Below are 20,593 nucleotides of genomic sequence, written 5' to 3' on the forward strand. Positions count from 1 at the left end.
CCCCCCCCCCACCGTGTTAACAAGGGGAAGATGACTTTACTCTCTTTTATTTCAGATTCTGGTATAGGAGCTGGTGACAAGAAGGTGACTTGGGAGCCTGAACTTCTGAGGATGGACATCTGCATAAGACAATGTCAGAAACACTCAAAGTGACGGAACCCCCAACTCCTGAGTCCGGGGGGGTCTCTGAGCCCAGGTCAGGGGGGCTGTTGGGATGCCTGGAGGGCCAGAGCCAGCAGAGCTCCCTGTCTCGGGAGGGAGGCTTCAAGCAGGTGACGGTCACCCACTGGAAGATCCAGACAGGAGAGGCCGCCCAGGAGCCGGGCGCGCGGGGAGGAAGGCCGGCTCTGAGCTCGAAGCTGCTCCTACTTCAGAGGGAGCTTGTGGGCGGGGAAGCCGGCCCGCGTGACGCTTGCGACCGGGGCCCCGCGTTGCATTCGGACCTGGTGACACAGCAGCGTTCCCATGGCGGGGAGGAGCCTCGCGGATGCGGCCAGTGCGGGAAGGGCCCGGGCCAGAGCGCCCGCCTCGCCGAGCGCCAGGGCGCGCCCAGCGGGGAGAGGCTGCCCGCGTGCGGCGCGTGCGGGAGGGACTCGGGCGCCCGCGCGCACGCCGGGCCGAAGCCGTGCCGCTGCGCGCAGTGCGGGAAGGCGTTCTGGCACAGCTCGGACCTGGCGCGGCACCAGCGCGTGCACACCCGGGAGCGGCCTTTCGAGTGCAAGGAGTGCGGCAAGGGCTTCGGCCAGAGCTCCTTGCTCATCCGGCACCAGCGCATCCACACCGGCGAGCGGCCGTACGAGTGCAGCGCCTGCGGCAAGGCCTTCATCCGCAGCTCCAGCCTCACGCGCCACTACCAGGTGCACACGGAGCTGAGGCAGTACGAGTGCCAGGAGTGCGGCAAGGCCTTCCGCCACCGCTCCGACCTCATCGAGCACCAGCGCATCCACACCGGCGAGCGGCCCTTCGAGTGCGCCGAGTGCGGCAAGGCCTTCATCCGCAGCTCCAAGCTCATCCAGCACCAGCGCATCCACACCGGCGAGCGGCCTTACGTCTGCGGCGAGTGCGGCAAGCGCTTCAGCCAGACGTCAAACTTCACGCAGCACCAGCGCATCCACACCGGGGAGAAGCTGTACGAGTGCGCCGAGTGCGGCAAGGCCTTCTTCCTGAGCTCGTACCTCATCCGGCACCAGAAGATTCACACCGGAGAGAGAGTGTACGAGTGCAAGCAGTGCGGGAAGGCGTTTCTCCAGAAAGCCCACCTGACGGAACACCAGAAGATCCACACCGGCCACAGGCCCTTCGAGTGCAAGGACTGCGGGAAGGCCTTCATCCAGAGCTCCAAGCTGCTCCTGCACCAGGTAGTGCACACCGGGGAGAAGCCCTACGTGTGCGGGCACTGCGGGAAAGGCTTCATCCAGAGGTCAAACTTCCTCCAACACCAGAAAATTCACAGCGAGGAGAAACTCTATGACTGTGGTCAGTACGGGCGGGACTTCAACTCGAGCCCCGACTTGAGAAGCGACGAGGGCGTCCACCAGGGGGCGCTGTGCTTGAGTCCGGCCCCCGGACATTCCGGGGAGAAGTCCGCAGGCCAGGGGGAGCGTCCAGACAGCTCGTAAAAAAACAATTCTTCTCCAACTCAACGAGTGACGTGTGGGAGGGCGTGGCGTGAGCCCTAATTCATGTGACGTTGGACATGCCAGCATTTCCCAAGGTCACGGATGGGGCTGCTGCGGCCACGCGCGGGCTGCCACCTACCGCTTTGCACCTAGGAATGGACAGCGGACTCGGAGCTGGAATAGTTGGGGGCAGGATGAATTGCACAATTGCAATTCATCCCTGAGTTAAATCCCTTCGAAGGAGAACGGGGTATCTAATCCTATTACTTAAAAGAGAATTACGTAGCGAATTTCGCCCTATCAGAAAGGCAAATGGAAGAAAGACTCTTTCCTTCTGGAAACCACAGGTCGGTTCCCCGTGGTCCGTAGGGTACATCCTGAGCTCCCGCTCCTGCGTCCTAAGGCCTTTTGCTTCCCGGAGCCTTGTGTCCCGCCGCTCGACTCCCTGCCACACGGCACCAAAGCAACACTAACTGACGTTCCCACGTAACCACGCTGTCTCTGCCGCCAGGCCTTCGTCTTGTCTGGGTGCTCTCCCCTCCTCTCCGCTCAGCTCTGCAGCCTGAGTCATAACCGGTCTCAGAGTCACGTCCCCCTCCCCCATGCTGGTCACGCAGTTCTCACCTCTGGCACTGCACTTACTTTTCGATACATCAGAATTATGTTCTTATATATTATCATTATTACACCTTTAATTCCTAAAGGACAGCGGTCCTATCTGATTGGTGCGTCCCAGGCATCTAGCGCAGAACAAAAAGCACACCCCGAGCCCATGTGTGACTGCCACCTCGCTTGTCCTTCCTGTACTGCTGTTTTTCAAACTTGGATTCTGTTGTTTTGTAAAGTACAATCTACCGGTCTGCTGGAAATGCCTCCTCTCGCAGCCCTGTCGATGCCTCCTGCTCGTACTTAGGCCACACATAGCGGGCGATGGCCAGTGTGAGGCCAGCGCCCGCGTACGTGCGACCCGTGACCGTGCACTTGCTTTGGGGAGGGTGGCCTTCACTCAGCTGTCCATGTGTCTCTGATTCGCCCAGTGGGCGCACAGTCCCAGTGCACAACACGACTTTTCTGTCTTAGCTCCGTGAATTAGACTCGACACTTCCTGTCACTCTCTGCTCCCTGGCTCATTTTGTCATTTACTTGAAAACGTGCTGCTCTGTAAAGACTAGTGTCGAGGACTGGGGGACAGAGATGAGGAAGACCCCATCGTCCTGAGGTCATTCCAAGTCTGACGGGGAGACAGATGACGGCACACCGAGCGGCACGTCGAAGTCGCAGCACGCCCCGGGTGAGGAGCTGACGGACGCAGCGTGGGGGACCGGGATGGCTTCGCAGAGGAGGCGGCACCGAGCTGGTCTACAAAGTAGACACGCGACAGCGAGAGGAGAGCCGGGAGGGCGTCTGCAGGACGGTGGGCGCTGCGGCCGGCGGAGCCAGGCGGGCGCCGGGTCTCCTCGCGCAGTGGGCAGCTGTCCGTCAGGACGCTCAGTGTCGCCTCTGAAGTCTTTTCTCTGAAAAACCCAAACACCCAATTTTTAAATTATGTCAATTTTTTTGCCCATGAAGACATTAAATTTAGAGTTCTTAAGAAATTCCGGCAAGCCTAGAAGCCGTGAGGGAGTAAGTAATTCAAAAAGGACGTGGAGTGTCCTGTCTGGAGCGCTCACCGCACAAAGTGGTGTGGCCGCAGGTGGCACCAGGCCACAGCCACCTCTGTCGAGGTCCAGTTTCTTCTCTACAGTAAACACCTATTTTAAACGTGCAGAGTCCTAACAAATCTATACATCAGTGTAACCACCATCAGAGTCAAGAAAATAACATTTTTGTCACCCCAAAACGTTCCCTTTTGCCCTTTTGCAGTTAATCCCACCCCAGCCCCAAGTAACCCCCACCCCCCGTGGGTTTAGATTAGGTTTGCTTGTTCTAGGACTTCATAGACATGGATGCATAACACGTAGCCTTGTGTGTCTTACTTTTCACTTCGGCATGTTTCAGAGATTCAGCCAAGTGTAGTTACCTGTCGCAGTAGCTCTGCCGAGTCGTGCGCCACTGTGTGGATGAACCAGCGCACGATGAGACTCGTCTGTTGATAGAAATTTGAGTTTCCGGTTTTGGCTCATGAATAAAACTGCTACGAGCATTTGTGTAAAAGTGTTTATTTGGACATACCTCTTTATTTCTCTTGGGTAAATGCCTAAGAATGTAATTGCTGAGTTATAAGCGTGTTTAACTTTACGAGAAATTGCCAAAAAGTTCTCCAGACTGATTCATGTCACACCCTTGCCCCAGTGTGTCAGGGCCCCAGTTGCTGCATACCCTCACCAAGTGACATGCTCTGTTATGTTATCAGTTTCTTCAAATTCTAGGCTTGTTTTATGGTTCGTCCTGGTGAATGTTCTATGTGTCCTTATGCATTCTGCCTTGGTGGCGGGGGGCGGGGGTGGGAGTGTAGTGTCCTATAAATGTCAATCAGGTCAAGTTGTCTAATAGTTTTGTTCAAGTTTTCTATATCTTTACTGATCTTACTTTTCTATCTATTACTGAGAGAGGAGTGTTGAATTCACTGATTATAATTGTGGATTTATCTGTTTCTCCTTCAGTTCTGTCAACTTTTACTTTATGCATTTACAGCTCTGTTTTGGGGTTCATACACATTTAGAATTGTTATGTTTTCTTGACCCTTTTGCTATTTAAAAGGATCTGTCTTTATTTCTGGTATTTTCTTTTTCAATTAGAGTTGACATTCAGTGTTATAATATTTTCAGGTGTACAGCATAGTAGACATTTATATTACCTGGTATTTTTTAAAACCTAAAATCTGACTCATATTAATATAGCTATTCTAGTTTTATGATTAGTATTTCCTTGGTGTGATTTTTCTTTTAGCCTATCTGTATCAGTATACTTAAACTATTTCCTGTAGGCAGTTTATATCATGTCTTGCTTTTTTATCCAGACTGACGAAAAGTCTTTTTAAAATTTTTATTTATTTTATTTATTTTTTATTTTTACGTCTGCAGCACCTGGTCTTCCTAGGCGGTCTCCCGTCTGAGTACTGAGCAGGGTCGGGCTTGTGCCGGGCGGCATGGCCACAGCCCGATGAATAGTCTTTTAACTGGAGACCTGATCTGCTCTACATTTAATGTCAATGGGACTGATTCTAAATCTCCCATCCTGCTGTTTGTTTTCTGTCTGTCCCATGTATTCTTTGTCTTCATTTTCCTGTTTTTTTGGGGGAGTTGGGGGGGCGGTGAGTATTTGCTGTACATATTTGTTTAGTTTCTTTGTTGCTCTGTTTTACTATGTATATCTTTAACTGTGTTATTTTCACATACAGTATAAGAAATTTGTAAGAAATTTACAATATTCTTTCATTTCTCCTGCCTGTGCTTTGTGCTAGTGTTTACTGCTAATAATTGTTTTTACTTTAAACGGTGATTTCTTAATGACATTTTAACATTAGGAGAAAAGCTCTACTATTTTCCATTTTCATTGCAAGTTTACATCTTGTACCCTGCGACCCACGCATTGTCCTGCATCGTATACTTTATTGCGGGTCTGCCAAGGACAAGTTCTGTCAGCTTTTGTCTTCTGAAAATATCTTATTTTGCCTTCATTTTTTTTACGTGTACTTTTGCTGGATATAGACTTTTAGGTTGACAGGTTTTTCCTTCTTTGCCTTGAAGACGTCGCCCCCTTGTCTTCCGGTTTGTAGCCTTTCCGCCGGGCACGTGGCGGTCATCCCTGTCTTTGTCCCCCTGTATGGGTCCTTTTTCCCTTTGGGTGCGTTTGAGATGTGATCACTAGCTCCAAGCCACTTGGTTATGATGTGCCTCGGTAAGTTTTCTCTGTTTTTACCCTCCTTGGGGTTTATTGGTTTTGGACGTGTGGGTTTAGAATTTTCATCAGATTCGGAATCTTTTCCATCAGTTTCCAGTGGGGAAAGCGGGGGGGGGCTTGTTGCTGAGGCAGGGGCTAGATGGTGCAGGGGGGGACGGCGAGGGGAGGGGGTGGGGGGTGCTGGGTGTGCATGGGGCAGCCAGTCCTGCCCTTTGTGCGGTGGTGCTGGGGACTGAGTTGCTGGGGTGGCGGGGGAGGCCAGGTCAGGGCACAGGCCAGGGGGAGGCGAGAGGGTCACTGGGCGGGGCATCGCAGACTGCGTGGCGCAGGGACGTCCAGTCTGGACTCGGGCTAAGAGGTCCCTCGCCACACTGGACGGATATGACCCTGGCCGCTCCCCGGGCTGCTGTCCTCTTGCTGAGGAAACGAGCATGTCCCCTTCTGGGCAGGATGAAGTGGGCCCTTACCGCGAACCGGGCCGGTCCCCGCGCCCCTGTAGCCCACTGCGCAGTTCCGCCTGGGCACCCCTCCCTCTCCCACGCGGAGCCGGGCCTCACACCCTGGGCTGCTCTCCCAGCTGCCCCGGGCTTTGGCAAGCAGCTGTGCCCTGTGCGGAGGGAAGCTGGCGGCCCCGGGAGCCGTGGCACTCGTCCTGCTACAGGTCAGCGTCACCTGGGCAGCGAGAACAGGTGCTGGACGGCCCCGCTGGAGCCCAACCTTGTGTAATTAGTCCGGGCAGCCTCCAGGGCACAACTTCATGGTCAGTGACGCTTTTGAGGTAATCGTAGATGCCCGTACGCTTGAGCGGTGTAGCAGAGTTCAGGTGCTTCCTTCACGGCGTCTCCCCCGTGGTAGGCAGCATCTTGAAGGCCAGTCCATCACGCTCAAGAGACTGACACTCATAGCGTCAGGACTCAACGCTCCTTAGCAAGATCTCCCACGGCGCCCTTTTACAGTCACACCCACTTCCATTCTGTCCCCAGCCCCTCCTTCATGGCTGGCAACCATTAACCTGTTTTCTCTCTTTCTATAATTTTGTTGTTTCAAGAATGTTATGTGAATGGAATTAAACAGTATGTATGGACTTGATGTGTTGACTCTGGGTGTCTCCAGCTTCCTCGGGTATAAAATGGGTGGCACCAGCATAAAGACAAACATACAGACGATGGGATAGGCTAGTGAGCCCAGAAATAAACCCTCGCATATATGGATGATTTTGACAAGGACGTCGAGACCGTTCGGTGGGGAAAGGACAGTCTTTTCAACAAAGGCTAGTGGGAAAACTGGACACCCGCCTGCAAACGAATAAAGTGGGCCCTTACTAACACCATGTTCAAAAATTAACTCAAAAGGATCACAACAGTTAACACTATAAAACTCCCAGGAGAAAACATGGGGACTTAAAAACATTGGATTTGGAAATTTCTTGGATATGACACCAAAAGCACAGGCGACAAAAGCAAAAATAGACATAGGGGACTTATTCCAAGTTAAAAACTTTCATGCATCAGAGGATCCTATCAACAGTGCAAAATGGCTACTCAGAATGGGAGAGAGTATTTGCAAATCACATATCTGATAAAAGATTACTACCCAGAACATATAAAGAATTCCTAAAACTCAAACAACCCAAAAGATTAAAAAATCTAGACATTTCTCCAAAGAAGACGTAAAGATGGCTAATAAGTACATGAAAAGATGCTCGACATCACATCACTAGGGAAACGCAAGTCAAAACTACTGTGATGCCGCCTCACGGGCGTCGAGATGACCCAGACAGAAAATGAGCGTTGGAGAGGAAGTGGAGGGACTGGATCCTCGTGCATCGCTCGTGGAAGGCAAGGTGGCACAGCCCCTATGGACGACGGTCCGAGAACTCCTCAAAGTGAAAGAATTGCCACGTGACCCAGCAGTGCCACCTCTGGGTGTGTGCCCACAAGAACTGAAAGCGGGGTCCTGGGTCCTGAGGGGATATTCGTTACACCCGTGTCCACGGCAGCGCTGTTCACAGTGGCCGAAAGGGGGAAGCAAGCCGGTGTGCAAGGGATGTGCGGATGAGCAAAAGATCGTCCGTCCGTACACTGCGGCACTACGCAACCCTATTTTAAAAAATCCCGTCATCCGCTATGACAGGGACAGGACTGAGGACGTTAAGGTAAGTGAAGTAAGTCAGCCAGAGGCAAATGCTGTATGATTCTACTTATATGCGGTATTTAGAACAGTCAAATCATAAATACAGATGGTTGCCAAGGACCGGGGGAAAAAGCGGTGGGAAGTGGTTGTTTAGTGGGTTCAGAATTTGTTTTGCAAGATGAAAAGTTTCTGAGTTTAAATGCACAAAGGGAGCATACTCAACACTACTGCACCATACACTAAAAATGGTTAAGATGGTAAATTTTATGTGTATTTTACCACAATTAGAAATTTTAAAAAGCAAAAAACCTCCCAGGGGAGCTAAGAGCGCCCACCCAGCTGGCCATGGAGGTGAGAGACGGGCTGGGGGCGCGCAGGCTTCTGCCTCGTAGACTCGGGGGGATGGTCAGCAGTGTGCCTGCGGTAGCGATGGCTAGCGAGGGTCCGAGGCGGGTCGCACCAGCGGAGAGGACTCTGGCCTGGAGTGCAGGGACCTCTGTTGGGTGTTTCAGCCAACTCGCGCCATCACGGCACTCCACGGCGGCCATCGCCAGAGTTTACATAACTGTGACCTAATTCAGGTGAGCACTGAGTTCGTTTTAGTTTTCCACTATTTACTTACAGCTCATCTGTGTGCTACTCTTTCTCAGTTTATTGGGGTGACATCAGTCAATAACACGCAGGTTGCAGGTGTAGGATCCTGTAAGGCGTCATCTGTGTGCTCGGCGTGAGCTCCCCACCTGGAGCCTCATCTCCTTCTTTCACCATATTCTTGACCCCTTTACCCTATTTGTCCTCCCCCACCCCCTTCCCCTCTGGTGACCTCTGTGTGCTTCCTTGTCACTCCTTTGCCCCTTTCTTGGAGTCCCAGATTACCCTGAAACGAGCTATGACACATGTAGCTTGTTTTGCCAGCCCGTTCTCAGGCCACCAGCCAGGGGAAGTGGCTGTTCCTCTCCACAGGGGAAAGGACATCCCTGTCCCAGAAGAGATGATGGTGACTCAGGAGGAAGTCCAGAGCCAGGAGAGAGCCGAGGCAGGAGTAGGCTTTGGGAAGACTTTTGTTCTGACTGCGGCTGCGCGGCTTCCAGATGGCTTTGTAGGACTGGTGTGTGGGGCCAGCAGCCATGTGCCTGTGACAGGTGGGAACGTCCTGAGCTGTCACAGCCGGCCCACTGCTCCCCAGATGATCCACACGGGAACCAAGCCCTTCAAGTGCCTCAAATGCGGCCAGACCTTCAGGTGGGTCTCCGGCTGTCTGCGACAGCCGGGAAACCTCAGCGGCCATACGAGGTCCACTCCGAGGGCAGGTGCAGCCGCCCCCGCGACCGTGGGAGCCTTCAGTGGGAGTCGGGCCTGTGGGCGCTGCTGCCTGGCAGCGAGGCCTCCCGGGGAAGAGAAGCTCGGCCAGCCCCGGAGGGGCCACGGCGGTGAGCAGCCCTGAGCATGCCCCGTGCGGCCCATCTCACCCCTGTGAGTAGGTATACGGGTGCCCCATCGCCCGCATCTGTCTTGGGGTTGGGGGCCTGGCTGGTGGTCCCGACCCAACATGGCGAGAAGCCTCCTCAGTCCTGGGGTCTCGGGGCAGCGTCCAGCAGAGCGCCCCAGTCTCCCGAGCAGCTCTGCCTGGGACTGTCCTCCAAGAAAAGCCGTGAGAGGGTGCGCCTGGCCCCTCAAGGCAGCTAGAGGAGGCCTGTGGTTTGGGCCAAGGAGGAACCGGCCCCCTCCTTGAGCACGTGGCCTTCCTCAGCAGGCTGGGCAGCTGCCACCGCCCACCCGGCCCTGACCCACCTCACGCGGCCCACCCTGCCCTCTGGCCCCTGCCCACGTGGCATGTACTCCCCGGCCTGCCCAGCTCACTGAACCGGGAGGTGTTGCCCTCACTGTACCCTCTGAGGGGACCCTCCGCAGTCTCCCAGCACCTGGGTCAGCGGGTCTTTTCTGGCAGGGGACATGGCTGTGAGTGGGCTCACTCTGGTCCATCTCTTCAGACTGGCCTGCAGATCTTGGGGACAGGCTCCAGGTGGCAACAGGAAAGCACCCACAGCAACCACCTGGTGAGCAGTGGTCACCTGGAGCAGAAGCCACAGAGCAGTGGGCAGGTGGCAGGGGACAGAGGAGGAAATGCTGGAGCAGCAAAGCGGAAGGTGCCAGAGCGGAGTGGGGCGGGGGTCACACTTTATTCACGAGTGCACTCACCACACACGCATCCCGCGCACCGGTCTCCCCCCGCCCCCACTGGCCTTCCTCCAGGTGGGTTCAGGCTGCACCATCGATGTTCACGGGCTCCTTCGACTGGGGGCCGGGGACAGACTTAGCAGAGGGGGTGATGCTCTGTGAGGACACACGCAGAGAAGTCCGCGAAGAGACCCGGGAGCCAGGACCGGACACGGTCAAGGACGGGACGCGGGAGCCAGAGCGGGACGCGATCAAGGGCGGGACCTGGGCGACTACGTGCGACGGGATCAATGACAGGCCCCTGGAGACCGCGCTGGGAGAGACCTGCGACAGGGTCCTGGAGGCCGTGAGAGACAGGTCTGTGAGGGAGGCAAAAGACTCGGAGCGCGAGGCGGGCGGCGGCGGTTGCCACAGCGCTGGGCCCCCGGGGCCGCGGCGCAGCCAACCGTGCACGCGCGCCAGGTCCCGCGTGCTCTCGTGCTCACGCCGCAGCTGCTCACGCTGCTCCAGCAGCTGCCGCCGCGTGTCGCGCAGCAGCTGGGCCCGGCGGAGCAGCCTCAGCAGCTCCTGCCGCAAGCGCCCGTTGTCCGCCCTGATGGCCTGCGTGTGCGCGAGGAGCGCGCGCGCCGCCTCCCGCTCCGCGCGCCGCGTCAGGGACTGCACGCGCTGGCGCGCCTCGCGCTCGAACGTCGACTTGTCCTCCAGGAAGCGCCGCTTCACGCGGTGCAGCAGCTGCGTGTGCTCCACGCGCATGTGCAGCAGCTCGCGCTCCAGCGTTCGGATCCGGGCCAGCTGCTCCAGCTGCAGCTCCTGCGGCGGCGGCGGCGCGGGTCAGCGCCGGGGTGGGCGCGCACCCAGCCCGCCCGGCCCCCGCCCGGCCCGTCCGCGGGCGCGCGCGCACTGGCCTTATAGGGCTGCAGCTCCTGCACTTGCCGCGACATCTGTGCCGCGCGCGCCTCCATCTCCAGCAGCTGCGCACGCACCCCGTCCTCGCGCCCCTGGTAGAGCGATGCCAGTTCGGCCCGCTGCCAGTGGACCTGCGCCAGGTCCGCGCGGTTCTGCTCATCCAGTCGGACGATGGCGGAGGCGCAGCGCTGCGCGCGCGCGCTCACATAGCTGGCGTACAGCCGGTTCTCCTCGCGCAGGCGCAGCGCCTCGCAGTCCAGGAAGGCGTTCTCCTGCACCACCTGGTCCACGCGCTCCTCGCAGGCGGCCAGCTGCTCCGAGAGCAGCTTGTACTCGCGCTGCAGGTACTGCGCGCGCTCCGACAGCTGCGGCTCGGTGCCCTCTGCCGCCGCGCCCGGCCGGCGCCCCGCGCTCTGCCCGCGCTTCTTCCTGAGCGCCATGGGTCCGGGCCTGGGGCACCGGGACGCGTGAGGGCGCCGCCCCCGGCTCGCTTCTCCAGCTCAGCCTTCCCCTCCCCGAGCCCGAAGATTCTCGCGGGGTGGGACGCGTTTCGGGGTCACGAGGTTGGGGGAGGCAGAATCAGGGGTATGGGGTTAATCAGGGACCAGGGCACCGTGGCCAACCTTTACTCGTGGGCTCCTTCGGAACCGTCCGTCGGGGTGCGCCAACTCGAGTAACGTTGGCGTTCAGTCCGTACGGTCTCCATGGAGACAGAACTTAGTCGCCCTTCCCCACTCTCACCCGGTTGCTTGGACAACGGCCCTAGTTCCCCGCCTCCCTTCCCTTCAACTCCCTCACTCGGAGTCGGTGCCTGCATCCTGCGTGCGCGCCGTGCAGAGGTCGGACCGACACCGGCAGGACTTCGGCTTCCGCGGGAGGACGCTGGACTTGCTTCTGAATCCAGCAGACTCGGCCGCAGCCCGAAGGGCTTCCACTCTCCACGTGCCAGACGCGGGCTCTTCGCTGTGTGTCCACCAGTGGGCTCCTATTCTCGTGACCCTCGTGTGGGGAGAGGCTGAGCCAAATCCCCGGCCTCCAGCCCTGAACAAGCTCCACTCCCGACACACACGTGTGGAGCCCGTCTGGTCAGGGCAGGGCTTCCCCACGGCTTCTCATCTCGCCGGATTCTCGCTTTTCTCGAAGCTCTTCGTGATCCCTGTTGCTCCTGCAGGAGGCCTCCGTGGGGTTAGGGTTACTAGGAAGATCGAGTGCATTCGGATGCCATCCGTTGTCCAGTGTGTCTCTAGGATTTCCTCCCTCGTATTCCTAAGCCCACGCGTGTGACAGCTATTCACCGCATTCCAGTGACCTGCACCTGGTGGGCTCTCCTTCCCAGCTGGCCGGAGGGGAAGGGGATGCATCAGAGACTTGGCTGTTGCTCTTGTCGCTGTTAAGGACGTGGAGATAGATAGCGGCGTAAACGCCTCCTTTAATTATCTTGGTTAGATGTGTGGGCGGAGTTTCCCTAGGTGCCTGGGGAACAGGTGCCTCCGGACAACCTTGACATGCAACTGAAATCACCTGTTTTGGTCCTGTCATTATAGAGCTGAGTGTCTGTCCGTTGGCTGCCAGACGGACAGATTCGAGGATTGTTGGCTTGTAACTGTCATGAGCACAGTTTAGGAAACCGCACTGCAGAAAGCGGTGTGCTGAAAACTATCTCAGCAGGTCGATTTCAGAGTCTGGTGATTCATGTGGCTGGACGCGCCCTAGTTAGCTACGTCTATCTGCACGGAAGGTGTGGCAGAGCCTCTAAAAATTAGGAACGCAACTGAGGCATTTTCCTCCTGGTAAAAATGTATTTTATAGATAAAATGACAAACGCTAAGATCATGCAGAACCTTCGTTTGTTTCAACATTAAAGAAACGTTGCTCATAAACTCCTAAAGCAGCATCTGAATGCTGACCTTAAGTGATACGGGCTTTTAATAAGATATGGGGGCCTGGCTTCTTACAGAAAATCCGGGAAAGACGGAGTAGAATCAGGCGGCAAGGACGGTGAGCCTGCGGGTGGGGGCCCCAGCGAGCCCGTTCCGGCTATTTCCCTCTAGTCACTCTCCAGGGCCGGACACTCACATACCAGCGTTTCTGCCCCCACGCGACGCCTCGCCACCCTCAGGGCCCGCCTGGGACCACTGCGGCCGTTGGACAGACTACGAAACTGAGCCTGCGCAAGGTTCAGGCCTGCTCCCACCACGGTCTGGTCCTTTGCAGTCAGACCCTGTGCCCACCCAGGCCACGCCGCCCCTACCTTTCCCGGGTTCCCGTGCCACACACAGCTGTCGCATGAATGTCTGGCTCGCCCTTGGCCTTTTAATTTTTGTTCTGAGGTGAGGGACTCGATAGGCAGAGACGACTTAAAACTTAAAAACAGCTAAGATATCTACCTAGATTTTGACCCTGAGGGACAGGACCGGGGGTGGGCCCACACACAGGGACTGGGACACAGCAGAGGGGCGGAGCGCATGCACCTGGACTGGCACAGTCCACCCCATGGGAGGTGGGGGCGGTGTGAGTTTGGTCTTCTAGGTTACAAGGAGGCTGGTGATGGTCGAAGCAGGAAGTTGCAGCCAAGTCGTTCCAACCTGGGGGATGTGGTCTGTCACACGTCTTCCCTGACACCAGGTCTTCTGGACAAGGCCACCCCAAACTGTGCATGATTTCCTCAGGGGTCGCCTAAAAATTAAACACACGGTCCACTTTTTATCCAGTGTGCAGTAAATCCCCCAAGTCAATAATACACTCACCAGAGCAAAGCTAAGGGGTATCCCTGCGAACGACGAAATTCATTCTTGGCTAACAATTGATGAGAAAATAAAATCTTCCTGATGAGAGTGGTATCTTCAAGGACACTTGAAAGGAGAAAGTCGGAAGTGGTAGAAATAATGGCCCGAAGATAAAACATGTAATAGTGGATTTAAAAACAACCGATGGTTTGTGCCCACCCAGGGACGCCAAAAAAGTAAAAACTAAAAATAAAAAAATAAAAACCACCAGTGGATGAATCAAATGTCCACTGAAAAACTGCTTTAATAATTAAATGTCATAAAGTTCATTCTGTAGAATTTTGCTGAAATTCACTGATGGTGAAATAATTCTGCTTATTGGTCATATCTTGGTGGCAGAATGGCAGGGTCAAGACCTCCTCTGGCCTGGGGTTCGTGGGGGAAGGTGGCGAAAGGAGGGGCTGGCCTGGGCCCCGTCCACAGCCCCGCTCCTGGCATAGACCCTCCATCAGTGCGTCTGGCTCTCATGTCCTTCAGTCTGTCCGGCTAGTTATCAGTCTTCCCTCTATTTCCATAGATATGTCTTCTACTCTTCCCTTTGTCCTCATGGGCAAAATGTAGATTCTCAATTTACATTTATATTGAATATCGATTCAATTTGGGGAACACTCCCATTCATTCGATGCATTTGCCACTTCATCTACATTATCAAATGTACTGGTGTGAGGCTGTTAGTAACGAATGCTCACTTTCTTTTCAGTGTTTGAAGGTTTTGGTAAGAATGTGCTGTCTCTCGCTTAATTTTAATCAGTCCAGCTACATTTTATTCTATTTATTCAAAGAACCAGCTTTTATTGGTTTTCTCTCTTGCATATCCACTTTCCATTTCAGTGATTCCTACTCTTTATTATTTCATTCTTTATACCTACTTTGGGTTTAATTTTCTCTTCTTTTTCTATCTTAAAGTGGAAACTTAAACCTTTCATCTTTTCCAATATAAGCACTTAGAACTACAAATTTCTCTCTCAGTGTTGCTTTGGCTGCATCCCATAAATTCTCAGATGTTATATTTTCATTATCTTTTAGTTCAAAATAGTTTCTAATTTCCCTTGTGACTTCTTCTTTGACACATTGCTTCTTTAGACGTGTGTTTTGTCGTTTAATCTCCACATCTTCTTTGGGGGGGGGTTCCAAATATCGTTGTTATTTGTTTCTAATTCCATTCTATGAGATCAGAACACATAATTTGTGTGATTTCGGTCCTTTTAAATTTGTTGATCTTTGTTTTATGGTACTTAGAATATGGATTTTCTTGGTGAATATTTCATATAATTTGAAAAGGATATCTATTTTGCTGTCGGGTGAACTGTTCTATAAACGTCGGCTAGGTCAAGTTGAACAATAACGTCGCTGGACTCCATTACACCTTTATTTTCTGCTTGTTCTGCTAATTACTGAAAGTGTTAAAATCTCCAACTGATTTACTTTTTCTTTCTGTTTTGCTTTATGTATCTTGAGAATTTGTTATCCGGGGCACACAGGGTTACAACACCCATTCCCACCTCCCTCCCTGGTCACCCCCCTTCCTCACTTGCTTTTCGCTGTGGCGCGTGAGCTCGATGCACAGCAGCCACACTCGGCCAGTCTTGCGAACGCTCACCTCCTCCAGCTTTGGTCTCCCAGACACTCGACCCGAAGCCCCGGCCTGGAACTGCTCCAGGCTTCTCACGTCGCCCCAGCATCTGCCCAGTCCGGGGGTGAAAACTGCGTCTCAGGCCTGGGTACCGCACGCGCAAAGGTCTGGAGTTGGCAGACAGGGTTCAGGAGGCTGCAGAAGGCTCCTTGGAGCCGGGGGCGGAGGAGGGAACCTGCTCCGGAGCGGGGTCGGCGGGGTCTGGCGGTCGCAGCCGGAAGGGCAGAAGCTGTCTGGGGCTGCGCCGAGGGGGCGGGACTACGAGGTCCACGGTGGCCCCGGATTGGGCGAGGCTTGGGCTACAGCCCCCGCCCCACCTCGGCCATGGTAGCGCCGCCCCGGGTTGCTAAGGCAACCGGCTTCAACAGTTCCGGCCCAGCTGGCACCCGCAGCCTTCAGGCGCCCCTCCTGCCAGCATGTGCGCCGCGGAGGTGGACGATCATGTAGCCCAGCGATACCTGCTCAAGCGGCGGCTCGGGAAGGGGGTGAGCCCGGGGAAGCTCCCGGGCGTCGGTGGAACCAGACCCCCCGCAGGGCATGGGCAGGGCGAGTCGGGGTTCTGTTCCCTTCGACTCCACAGGGACTCCTGGGCTGGTGTCTCGCCTCCCCCAGAGACGGGTGGTGTGGCCTTTCATTATCTTTCAGTTCAAAATAGTTTCTAATTTCCCTTGTGACTTCTTCTTTGACACATTGCTTATTTAGACGAGCAAGCCACCGAGTCGTTCGGTGCCTCGGTTTCCTGTTATGGGCCCTAACAGTGCCTACTTCCAGGAAACTTGTCAGGTTCCTGCCCGTCACCCTCCGAAAAATGCTGGCATCCTGAGCAGCCTGCAGAGGCAGGGGCTTCCCCCAGAACCACAGGCCTCGCCACCCCCTGCCCCTGCCAGCAGCCAGAGCCAGAGGAGGAGCCTGTCTGCAGGGCAGTCTGGTCGGGGAGCTGGTGGGGTGGGAGGCTGACTGCCCTCCTCCTCAGGCCTACGGCATTGTGTGGAAGGCGGTGGATCGGAGAACAGGAGAGGTGGTGGCCATCAAGAAAATCTTTGATGCCTTTAAGGATAAGATGGATGCCCAGGTAAGGGCTGTGGGCTCACCCCTGCCGCCTTAGTGCCTGGAGACCAGCCACAGCAGGTTTCTGGCATTGCTCTGGGAAATGGTCGCCACGGTCCCATGGATGTGTGGGTGACGAGCATCAGCCCTTTTGGGCCCTTTGAAGATGTGGCTCCCGCTGGCTCCGCGCACACTTGTGCTTCTGTCTCGTTCCAGAGAACGTTCCGGGAAATCATGCTGCTCCAGGTGAGTGGCCAAGGCCATCCTCCCGCTTCCCCAGGTGCAGTTTCCCAGCCCCTCGACCCCAGAGACTCTGGCTATCTCCCCAGGAATTTGGGGATCATCCCAACATCATCCGGCTCCTGGATGTGATCCGGGCAGAGAATGACAAGGACATTTACCTGGTGTTTGAGTCTATGGGTGAGTGACAACTCGTCCTGGCCCAGGACCCCCCAGGGCCTGGCTCCCTCTGTATGTCGCTCTGCTGCTCAGGTCCCTGCAGTGGCTAGCACCCTCGCCTTGGGCAGCGTCCCCATGCCCAAGGACAAACAGCTAGCAAGTATGCGCCATTGGGCGACCCATTTCTACTCATTTGATAAAACGAAGGCATGGAGTAAAGTATTAAAAACGTTCCACAAACTTCTCGCTGTGCTGACAAAGACAGTGGGCAGGCTGAGGCGCCCACACGAGGCTGCCGGCTCTCCCCGAGCCCCCCACTGACCCGCACGCCCGCAGACACTGACCTGGACGCCGTGATCCGCAAGGGCAGACTGCTGGGGGACGTCCACAAGCGCTACATCTTCTACCAGCTGCTGCAGGCCACCAGCTTCATCCACTCTGGACGCGTCATCCACCGGGACCAGAAGGTGCCGCCCACGCTCCTCCCACTCCCCACGCCCCCGTGTGCACGAACGTCCTGCATCCTCCAGCCCATGTCCTCTCCCCAGCCATCCAACGTTCTCCTGGATGCCAGCTGCCAGGTGAAGCTCTGTGACTTTGGCCTGGCCCGCTGTCTCTGCGGCCCCCGCGAAGGGCCCGAGGGCCAGGCCCTGACGGAGTACGTGGCCACACGCTGGTACCGGGCTCCAGAGGTGCTGCTGTCCTCCAGCTGGTAACAGGGACCCCCACGCCCCTCCTCATGCAGCACCCCCGTGCCCTCTCACCCAGCCAGGGCCCTCGCCTGACCCCTCCCAGAACCCTAGGCCCCATGCCCTGAATGGCACTCCTCCCGCCCCCTCTGCCTCCCGCACACCTGCCCCAGGTACACCCCAGGGGTGGACATGTGGAGCCTGGGCTGCATTCTGGGCGAGATGCTGCGGGGGAGGCCTCTGTTTCCCGGCACGTCCACTCTCCACCAGCTGGAGCTGGTCCTGGATGCCGTCCCGCCCCCCTCCGAGGAGGGTGAGCTTGTGCGGGAGTGGGAGCCTGAGGGCGCGCGGGCTGGAAGGGAACAGGGTGGGAGGAGGGGCCAGAGGCCTCGGCGTGACTGGGAAGGCGGGCCCTGCCGGCAAGTCAAGGAGCCACTGCACAGAGTCCGCAGGCCGGGGAGAGTCCGGCCATGGGCTCCATGAGGGTCGAGCAGTGCCCACGAAGGGTCTGCCGGGTCAGCACGGGAGCACTGGCCCTCCGAATGGCGGCAGGGAGGTTGAGGGCAGAGGTGGAGGGCAGTGGTGGGGTTGTGGCCGCGGGCCCTCCCTTTTTCCTGAGGGCAGGTGGGACAAGAGAGAGGGGAGAGCCAGGAGGCGGAGCCTGGTTCCTGGCCCATGACCTGCTGTCCCAGGGGGAGGGGACCAGGGGCTCCTCTGTGGGTGGAGGCATGTTTGCATGTCGAGGGTGTGAGGGTGCATGAGGGCCGGCACGTGAGTGGCTGCACATGTCCAGATGTTGGGGGTTTGAGCCCTGCCAAGCAGCCCCAGCCTGAGAGAGAGTAGGCCATTCCATGGGGCCAGAATAGCTGGCTGGCCCGGGACCTCCCTGAGCTGCCCCACTAGACCAGGCCTTCCTGATCACAGCACCTTCTGCCACTCACCCTGCAGACCTCCTCGCTCTCGGCTCAGGCTACAGTGCCTGGATTCGGCACCACCTGGGGACCAGGTGAGTGCAGGTGTGTGGGAACAGGGCGCCAGAGCTGTTCCTGTAACCTTGCTGACCAGTCTGTGGCAGCCCAGACTCTGGTCTGCTCTGCTGATGGTCACACTAAGAAGGAGTCCTCCGTGTGGGCCCAGCTCAGCCGGGGGAGGAACCCCAGAAGCAGCTTTAGCGGGGTGGAGGGCATGCACAGGAGGGGACGCAAAGGGTTCTCACGACCCTCTCAGGCTGCCTGAGGGGCACACGCGGGTTGGGGAGACAGTTAAAAGTGGGGCTGGGTGCAGGGCTGAGCCTGGGCCACAGATATGGGTGTGGGGAGGAGCCCCCACCTGGACAGTAAAGGACCTGCGGGCGCCTGCAGACCTCGCCAGACGCTGGCGACCCTCCTGCCCCCGGACACACCCCCGGAGGCCCTGGACCTCCTCAGGCGACTCCTGGTGTTCACCCCCGACAAGCGGCTTAGCGCAGCCCAGGCACTGCAGCACCCCTACGTGCAGAGGTGAGGCGGGGAGAGGCTGCAGCGCCCCACATGCCCGGGTCGGGGGTGGGCACCCGCCCTGAGCCCTGGCGGAGAGGCTGGCTTCTCCCGCACTCGCCTGCGGGCTGCCCGCAGGTTCTACTGCCCGGCCCATGAGTGGACACTGGCGGCGGACGTGCGGCTCCCGGTGCAGGAAGGAGTCCAGCTTACGGCCGCCGAGTACCGCGACCTCCTCTACCAGGTGCTCCGGCCCGCGACGCCCATCGCCCCTCCAACGACCGCCCCCTTGAGGCCTCCCCGTGCCCCAGCGACCCGCAATACCCCTCCCCTTCCCTCCCGCAGATGATCCTGGAGCGCAGGGGCCACTGCCTAGTCCGGAGCCAGAAAGGCCTGGGAGGCGGCCCCCCGCCCCAAGAGCGCCCACTCAAAGCCAGAGCCGCCCCGCAGCTGCCCTCGGGCAGGCCGGCGCAGAGCCCTGGACACAGGCCTCAGAATAGCCCCGGTCACGACGCGGCGCCTGGTGCGTGATCCCTGAGGGCCCTGCCCCTTCAGGTGGGACCGCCAACCGTCCCGCGGCGCGGGACTCCTAACCCCGGGCTGACCTTCCTACCCCCAGACACCCCCGGCGGAGCCCCGAACGTTCTCAGGCAGGACTCGGCTCCCCTGCTGCAGCCTTCGCCGCCAAGAGGATCCGCGAGAGAAGGAAGATCCCCTGGGGCGGCGGCGGAGTCGCCCTCGGCACCTCCGTGGGTAGGGCCTCAGAGAGTGGGCACAGGAAGATCCCTCCCCTATGCCTTTTCCGAAGGCCGCAGTGACCTTCCGATGCGCCCCTTCCCAGGTGGAGCCCCGCGAGGGGGTGGCGGCGGCGCCCTCCCTGACCTCGCAGGCTGCCGCCCAGGTGGCCATCCGGGCCCTGATCCGGAGTGACCCGGCCCCGGGCCGTGGAGTGAGGGCGGCCGGCGCGCGACAGGTGAGCCCGCCCGCTCCGGCCCTCCCCTCTCCTCCCTTCGCTGCTTCCCGACCCCTCCGACCTCGTGCTCGCGCCGCCGGACCCTCCGCTCGGCCTGTCCAGGCCCCTGACGAGGACCTCCGACCGCGCGCAGGCCCCTCTCCTGCGTTCCCCGCAGCCCCGGCCCGGCCGCAGGATGTTCGGCGCCTCGGCCTCGCAGGGGGCCCAGGGGGCCGCGAGGGCCGCGCTCGGAGGCTACTCCCAAGCCTATGGCACCGTCTGCTGCTCGGCGCTGGGCCGCCCGCCCCTGCTCCCAGGGCCCCACGCGTGAGCCGCGCGATCACCTTCTACCTCGCTCTCGCGCCTGGCACCGCCCTCAGCCCCGCGCCCCTCCGCTCGGCCTGCGGATTTGCCCCCGGTACCCAGAGCTCTCCGCTGCTCTTCCACTCGATGGGTCACTTTGAGTCCCAGGAAGCTTGTTCGGTCTTTTCTGGGGGAAATGAACACCCACCCCAGCCCCAACCACTTCCTCCAATAAAGTCTCCTCTGTCCCCAGCCCACCTGTTGTGCCCATCTTTCACCCTCGGTGAGGGACTTGGAGCCCACCCAGGTCCCAGGACCATGTCCAGAAAACTGTCTGCTGTCACCCTGAGGCTCTTGTCTGCCCAGCGTCGAGCCTTTTCCCTCCAGCAGTGTGGGGGCCGAGGAGATCCAAGGAGTACATGGAGACCACACATGCTGGGTCTGCACTGCACCTGACGCTGGGCAGGGCCAGAGCATAGGGAGGAGTTCGCAGCCTAAGAGTCGTGGTTGCCTTGTGGGGTTGGGGGGCGGCCTACTAGCTGCAGGGCACGCAGCTCACCTGTATGGGCTGCTGCCAGCGGGGGGAACAGGCAATGGGCTCAGCGTGGGGAACAGGCAATGGGGTGGAGG

The 20,593-nt window shown here is 57.8% G+C and overlaps 3 protein-coding genes across 8 annotated transcripts in view; 2 read left to right on the forward strand and 1 right to left on the reverse strand.

The window, feature by feature from the left end:
- ZNF623 (zinc finger protein 623) overlaps positions 1–3,776 on the forward strand; it is a 10,962-nt gene extending 7,186 nt beyond the window's left edge. For all 3 annotated transcript variants that reach the window (XM_039846001.1, XM_039846003.1, XM_039846002.1), the window contains exon 2: positions 56–3,776. In XM_039846001.1, the coding sequence (XP_039701935.1) occupies positions 132–1,619 (1,488 nt within the window). In that variant the 5' untranslated portion in view covers positions 56–131 and the 3' untranslated portion in view covers positions 1,620–3,776. The remainder of the gene's footprint in view (positions 1–55) is intronic.
- Positions 3,777–8,621: 4,845 nt separating this feature from the next.
- On the reverse strand, positions 8,622–11,295 carry CCDC166 (coiled-coil domain containing 166). Its single transcript, XM_039846044.1, has 3 exons — positions 10,679–11,295; positions 9,518–10,583; positions 8,622–8,728 (listed from the first exon to the last, which is right to left on the reverse strand). The coding sequence occupies exons 1-2, from the start codon at positions 11,117–11,119 to the stop codon at positions 9,855–9,857; spliced, it is 1,170 nt and encodes a 389-aa protein (XP_039701978.1). The 5' UTR covers positions 11,120–11,295; the 3' UTR covers positions 8,622–8,728; positions 9,518–9,854.
- Positions 11,296–15,345: 4,050 nt separating this feature from the next.
- MAPK15 (mitogen-activated protein kinase 15) lies at positions 15,346–20,517 on the forward strand. Of its 4 annotated transcripts, XM_039846019.1 has the most exons (14): positions 15,360–15,583; positions 16,072–16,170; positions 16,362–16,391; positions 16,475–16,565; positions 16,881–17,011; positions 17,093–17,256; positions 17,407–17,546; positions 18,182–18,239; positions 18,595–18,732; positions 18,847–18,952; positions 19,054–19,231; positions 19,328–19,461; positions 19,550–19,681; positions 19,815–20,091. In XM_039846019.1, exons 1-14 carry the CDS (start codon positions 15,515–15,517, stop codon positions 19,989–19,991), a joined length of 1,647 nt encoding a protein of 548 aa, XP_039701953.1. In that variant the 5' UTR covers positions 15,360–15,514; the 3' UTR covers positions 19,992–20,091. The 4 variants fall into 4 exon arrangements, with proteins under 4 accessions (XP_039701950.1, XP_039701951.1, XP_039701952.1 ...); XM_039846017.1 differs by having other exon boundaries at positions 15,350–15,583; positions 19,550–20,513; XM_039846018.1 differs by having other exon boundaries at positions 15,354–15,583; positions 16,881–17,256.
- The last annotated feature ends 76 nt before the right edge of the window (positions 20,518–20,593 follow it).

The sequence above is a fragment of the Pteropus medius genome, unplaced genomic scaffold, assembly GCF_902729225.1.
Source record: "Pteropus medius unplaced genomic scaffold, Ma_sr-lr_union100, whole genome shotgun sequence".
Taxonomy (NCBI): Eukaryota; Metazoa; Chordata; class Mammalia; order Chiroptera; family Pteropodidae; genus Pteropus; species Pteropus medius.